Source organism: Polypterus senegalus, chromosome 5, assembly GCF_016835505.1.
Source record: "Polypterus senegalus isolate Bchr_013 chromosome 5, ASM1683550v1, whole genome shotgun sequence".
Lineage (NCBI taxonomy): Eukaryota > Metazoa > Chordata > Cladistia > Polypteriformes > Polypteridae > Polypterus > Polypterus senegalus.
In genome coordinates, this window is record NC_053158.1 from 39,232,512 (window position 1) to 39,239,521 (window position 7,010).

General features: G+C 39.5%; 1 protein-coding gene across 2 annotated transcripts in view; it reads left to right on the top strand.

Moving 5' to 3' along the window:
• The window catches only part of LOC120530220 (regulator of G-protein signaling 20-like), a 144,577-nt gene extending 137,773 nt beyond the window's left edge, over positions 1-6,804 (top strand). For both annotated transcript variants that reach the window (XM_039754510.1, XM_039754509.1), the window contains exon 5: positions 5,855-6,804. In XM_039754510.1, the coding sequence (XP_039610444.1) occupies positions 5,855-6,043 (189 nt within the window). In that variant the 3' untranslated portion in view covers positions 6,044-6,804. The remainder of the gene's footprint in view (positions 1-5,854) is intronic.
• The last annotated feature ends 206 nt before the right edge of the window (positions 6,805-7,010 follow it).

A 7,010-nucleotide genomic window follows, 5' to 3' on the forward strand; every position in this document is an offset into this window, starting at 1 on the left:
AAAAAAAAATCCTGCTCAGACGGTCTGGGCCAGCACACTCCCTGTTGTGTTTGGGAGCCTCTTCAACCCGGACCATTGCAAATGGTGGCAGCGGTGGGATAAACAATAGCAGGTGAGGATCAAAGAACAGAAGAGGAATCAGCAAGTGGGTTAGGTGCCTGACTGTTTTAAAGAACCCACAAACTCAAGCCTGAGGAGGACATTTTGAATTTTGAAATTTCTAATGGACTATTTATGTATTAGTTCTTGTTCTTTTTATGTTCTGTTTTTAGAAGGGAGCTTGGGTTTCATTTCATTCAAGGGTTTTGTTTTTAGTGCTGTTATGGTTCTTAGTGCAGTGCAGGGGCACATGTGCGGCCAGAGAGTGGAGCTTTCCTATGCAACTGGTGGTCCCATGGAGGGAGGTGTGTGATAAGTGGCAGATTTTAAATAATTAATCGTGTCCTGGGAAGTACAGGCTCCAACTGGGCACAAGTGCAGAAACATGCTTCACTCCAGGGTTGGTTGGGGTGTCTGGCGGCTCACACACATATGTGCAAAAGCGAGCATCAGTCAGGTGCTTCATTCACACCTCAGAGTTGGCGGCGTATCACACCTGTGCCATTCAGGCAAGATAAATAGAGCCTACACGGGACAAGAAGGAACAAAACAGCGGAGCAGAAATGAGCGAGGTGGAGGTTAAAAGACAGCAGAACGAAGGCAGGAAGGGGAGAGAGTCAGTGCAGGACAAAAGAGGCAGGGAGCCAGGAGGAGAGCTTGGAGGAGTGTAGGGCCAACACTCGGGGTCTGAAGAGGATCACTTTAGCTGAGTGTCTTTAGGGAGCTGGAGTGACCCGTTGCTCAAGCGACTCCCCATGTAAGGCTGAGGTGGGCAGCTGGAGATGGGGAAGGGAGGCCCAGCATGGTGCCCTGCCAAGGCCACAGATGGCAGCAAGAGGGACCCAAGCCTGGATTTAAAAGGTTGGCTGTGCCTGTCGGTTGGGCTTCTCCTCTACTGCAGTAACCTGTGCAGGGTAAATAGAAGAGACGTTAGTTTTAGAAAGGATGCACTGGGGACTGAGTTTTAGAAACATTTCCTTCCCTGGGATTTTTAACCTTGTTTTTATTGAATATATTTATTTGAACTTGGCTTTAACCTCCACATTTTCACTGTTTTATTGTATTATTTACAGTATATATTTATTGAAGGCTTGGAGCATAGCACTTTTAAACTCCGTTTTTTTTTAGTAGGATTTTTAAATAAAAGCACTTGAACACTTTTTGCATCTACCCCTTGATACATGTGTCTCCTCATTTGCCCGGCTCATCTTGGTACATGACTATCGACGAGTTTGGGTCCAAGAGTCTCCCAGAAGCAACCAGGGAGCATGGAGCCAACCTGGGCTGTCACACTCATTTCAAGCCTCCAAACCTGCACATAAAAAAATCTGCCAGCATTTACATTTCTACAGTAACCAGACTTTTTAAATCAGTTTTGAAACATCTAAAATTGTGTGTCTTCAAGCATAAAGTTAAGTACCTCCTTTATGATGTCACTAGCTAAGAAGAAAGCTGATTGGTTGAAAATAAACGAGTTTCCAAAACCACGGATTTCGTGCTGCTGCTGTAGCAACAAAAGTCAACATATCAGATGCATCTCGATGCTCTGTGTGACACTGCTACCTCACAATGCGTCAGTCCTGGTTTAATTTGCTGCTGCCGTCCTTCCCTCATGCAGCTGGCATATTCTTCTCCAGTCACCTCCTAGTAAGCACTTGTTATCAGGTAATAGCCGTACATTTTTCATCTATCATTGAATCCACTTTGCTGATTTTAGTGGTATGGGTGCCAAAGCCTATCTTGGCAAAATTGGGAACTAGGCAGGTAAGTAACCCTGGATGGGCACCAAACTTTCTATGAAAGTTTTTGCTTTGACAATAGCAGTGTTCATTTAACAGTCACATGGAGTCTTACAGTATCTGCCCTGTTTTATTTTTATCTCTGATTTATTTCCATGATCATTAAATAAATATTCTTACTAGTTTCTCAACCTGAGGTGCTGTGAATTGGACTGCTAACATATGAATTGGAGTTGCCTGTCTTTCATATTTTGAGGTCTGATCTCAGTGACCCATGTAGAGATTGGATAAATACATTAAATTAAGTCAATTGTTGATTATTGCATCTGACATTTCGGTTCAACAACTGGCATGCAAGAGCTTGCAATGAATGTTGCCCAATATTCCATTGTCTCCTTACTACAATTCTTTGATTTGTGTTTTGGTAGTATTGAATCATGGGACAGAACTCTGGCTTTTTCTTACGTTTCCTATACCGATCATCCCCACTACTAAATTTGTTTTTCTTTGGGCAAGGTGTGTAACAGTTATGTTTTGGAACTGTAATATTCAAAATGAGAATGACACAATAAAAGGACAATAATGTAGCCAGTAATGGAAGATGCAAAGCAGGCCGTTCTTTTTTTTACCAGATTACCTCAGAGTACAGACTGCTACGTTAAGCAGTACACACATATCTTTATACAGTCGAGCAGGGTACAAGAACATATCATATCACACCCACAGAGCACTTCCACATAATAGTTGCCTCATATGATAACATTACAGAAAGGATGATGTGTGGATGGTAGTACATGGATGATAGAACTAGTATAGATAATTTTGCCAAATCTAAGCTTTTTTCATTTATATATTTTTGTGAAACAGCCACAGATGGAGAGGGAATCCTGATCATAAAATGAAACAATAAGTTTTTAGATTTTTTTTTTATTTTCTTTTTCAGAACAAAAAAATAAATAAACACAAAATTTCCAAAATCCAAAATGATAAGCACAAAATCCAAAAGGAAAAAAAGACTAAATTCAGAAATGAAAAAAGGCAAAAATATAGAAAATGAATTAATGATAATGCCAAGATCAAAAACCCCAAATCCTCACACAACAGCCAAACTTCAACAAACAGAATTATTAAAAACAAAAAAGTCAGAGATAGCAAAAAAAGGTGCAACTCTAAAGGGGAGAAGGAAAACACGAAAGAAGGGAAATGTCACTGAACCTCAGCAATGGCCTACAGTGCCTATCACAGCCATCAGGTACTGCAGAAAAGCCCAATGACAGGGCATTAATGATTTAAATAAATAAAAATTAAAAATTAATAAAACCAACATAAAAAAACAAGGAATACATAGTAGGTATTAAAATCATTTACAGAAATTGAAATACAGCTTAACCCAGGGGTCCTCAATCACGGTCCTGGAGGGCCGCAGTGGCTGCAGGTTTTTGCTCCAACCCAGTTGCTTAATAAAAATCACTTATTGCTAAATTAACACTTCTGCTTCACTTTAGTGATTTTTGAGCCCTTATTGCTTAATTTTGTCTTAAACAGCTATTTTAATTGCTCCTTATTATCAATAACATGCAAATGACAAGAGAGAGCAGCATTTCTCCATTTAGCTTATATACATTTACACCTGTGTGTATTTATCTGCACTATTGGGTTTAATTAAATTCTTGGAAGAAAAATGAAGAGAAAAAAGTGAAGGACTGAGAATTACTCGTCCATTTTAGCCTTCAAATCATTTGCATGATAGAAAGGGAAAGAAAATCTAGGATATGAGAATGACCTGACATAGCAGAGTTAATTTAATTTCATAGCTTGTTAGTGATTTATTGGCAAGAATTGCTTTCTAATTAAGCAACCAGGTCAGAACAAAAACCTGCAGCCACTGCGGCTCTCCAGGACTGGGATTGAGGACCCCTGACTTAACCAAAACAGGCGAAACCCAATTCAAAAATAAATACGGTAAGTAAACAAACAAACACATGAAGAAAGAAAGAAAAATACAATTATGCTCAAGCCTCGTGACAATTTACAAGACATAACTCTCTCAACTTCAGCTTATCCAATGCAGCGACACGCACACCTAGATCCTATCCTGGCATCAATGAGTGCAAGGCCAATTACAGCCCTGGACTTGGTGCCAGGCAATCACAGGGCCTACTCACACCTACACGGAGTCGCTTTGGAATCACCAAGCAACCTAACCTGTATATCTTTGGGTATGTGAAAGGAAAACTGGAGTAGCCATAGGAAAACCTATTGTGAGAAAGAGCAAACTTCACACAGACATGAACTGAACCTGAGCCCTGAGCCCATGATACTGGATCCATGAGGCAAACACGAAGTGCTGCACTGCTGTGTCATCCAATTTACGGTAGAGTTTTTTCTTTTCAGATTTTAATCTGACATTATGGAACAGCTACTAAGATGCAAGACTTAACAGAGTCACAGGTGAAAGTGTCACTATGTGATAAACTGAGTGCGCCACTGCGTGCTGCCTGTGCTCTCTAAGACTTGCAATTACAAGATGCAATTAGTTTATTGTCATATACACAGTAAAGACACATGTTAAAACCATGTAATCAAATTCTTACTTTGCTTGCTCGCCTTCATATACAAAGACAGAAGTATAAAAACAAATAGCAATTACAATTATAAGGTGCACAGTGCCGGATGACATACCGCAGCAGTCAGTACCATTTATGAGGCTATGAGTGGTGGTTTGGATTGACTTTAACTTTACGCATTGTTTAGGAGTGTGACCCTGTGTTCGGATTCAGTGGGTTGGAAAACGGATGGATGGATGGATGAGGAGTCGGATTGCTTGTGGAAAAAAAAACTATACGTCAGTCTTGTGGTGCGTGATTTCACACTCCTGTAGCGCCTCCCTGAGGGAAGCAGCGTGAAAAGCGTGTGTTGAGGATGAGTATTGTCTTTAATTATGTTGTGTGCCCTCCTGATGACCCTACTAGTGTAGATGTCCTGTAGGGAGGGGAAGGTTGCTCCAGAGATGTGCTGTGCAGTTTTAATTACACGCTGGAGTGCCTTCTTTTCCTGCAAGGAGCAGTTACTGTACCATGCCATACAATAATAGAGCAGCTGATAACACTCTCTACTGTACCCCTGTAGAAAATGGTGAGAATTTTGGTTGGCATGCCAAATTTCTTCAACTTCCTCAGAAAGAACAGTCTTTTGTGTGCTCGGTTAATGAGTTGTTGTATATTGTAAGACCAAGTCAAGTGCATTTGGAAAAGGATGGCTGAATGTTCATGTACAGTAAAAAAAACTTTGGAACTGTATTCTGCATGAAATGTGGCGATAGACTGATTATAGCATTTATTTATGGTAAGCCCTCAATATTTACAAAAGTTACAATTTCTGTCCAACCCTGTTTTTCCTCAGTGCCAAAATAATTATACAACTTTTATCTTTTATGTTATAATGCAAGAGGCCATATAAGGTTAGTGGCACACTTGCAGGTAGCTCATTATATACCAGATGGTCACCAAGCCTTTTTGAGACTGTTGTTCAATTATCTTTCAAGAGCACATTGTTAATTTATTTGTCAAAAAGTGAAAACAACTGTAAAGGGTAGAGCACCAAAAGATGAGTATATAGGTTGGAAAACCCAGAGAACAATGCTGATTATACACTAGTGACCAGTGCCCAGAAAACACACTCAGTCAGTCTTTGGGGGTTACCTCTGATCACAGTTGCTCCACCGCCATTAAATGTCATGGTTTTCTTTTGTGAATCAGGTTTTCAAGTTCAAACCAGCCATCCTTCCATTTATGTCAGGGTTTAGGTAGTTGGAGCGTGTTGTGGCAGTTTTGTTCAGGAGACAGTGATGGTCGATCACAACACAATTATCTTCTTCAGCCGTTGCATTGCTTATTAAACTCGGTGGCTAGAAGGTTCAGTAAGCTTAAACTCTATCCTGATGTGAAACTGGGAAATTCTGATTTACAAATCTATCACCTCTGTTTACCTCTACTATATTTTTTATGTCTTGACAGGTTAGCCTTGATTCAAGAGTACGTGAAGTGATCAACAGGAATATGCTGGAGCCCACATCGCATACATTTGATGACGCACAGCTACAGATTTATACCCTAATGCACAGAGACTCATATCCCCGGTTCATGAACTCTTCGGTCTATAAGAATCTTCTCCAGACCATATCAGAACCTCCCTCAGAGTCTTAGTAATATTTCCTTTTTCTTAACGTATAGAGCATAGTAATTCATTGGGGGGCCCAAGAGCCTCTGTACAGGGACTTTAGATTTATAAAGTAGGATGTGCACCTGAAAGTAATACTCAGGCTTATTTTACTATGAACTTCAGAGTCTCAAACCCTGGAGAGGGCTCAACATCAGAAGCCAAATGCTGCTTCAGATCAAGTTAGGAAGAAACTACAAAATATAAATCAAGAATAAAGTCAGATATTTCAAAAAACAAAAAACAAAGAGTATGTAGTTGTTTTTTTACAACAGTCAAACACAGTACTCAAAGACAAGAGCTACAACTGAGGAAGTGCCTTGACTTTTCCTTTCTGACATTAACTGGCTTACATAAACTGAGCCTCCTGCAACATTCACAAGTTGTCCTGGCCAGCAATGGCAGCTCAAGGTGGTACTTCCACTTGTCTTGGAGTATACTTACTTGATATAATGGTATGTGCGCATAGTGCTAATGAGAACAATATTGATCAACCTCACGTTATCTAAGCCAATGGCTTGGACTATACTGCCTAAAACATGTTTTATGGTTGTTGTTAAATTTATTATTTTAATATCAGAGTTTACCTAAAAAAATGAAAGAGAAAGGAAAAAAAAATATTTAATATTGAGTCAATGTTTATAATGTTTCCTTTTAAAGATTTTTTTCAGTTTTATTTTGCAGAAGAAATAACAGACAATGTGGGCATTTAAAGTCTTTTAAACAACAATAAAGCACAAGAATTTTATCCGGCTGGTCTCCATGATTTATTGTTTGTGATGTGTCTTGCAATTTTCTGCTTCTTGGATTCATACCAATGAGAGTGAAGTCAATTATTTACAGTCACCTCCAGTCCAGTGTCATTAGCGAATGTGTTTGATAAGTTAGTTTCAGACATGACAGGACTGTGTCGGGCAAAGAAATATTTCAAGATATCTCAAATTAATTTCATAT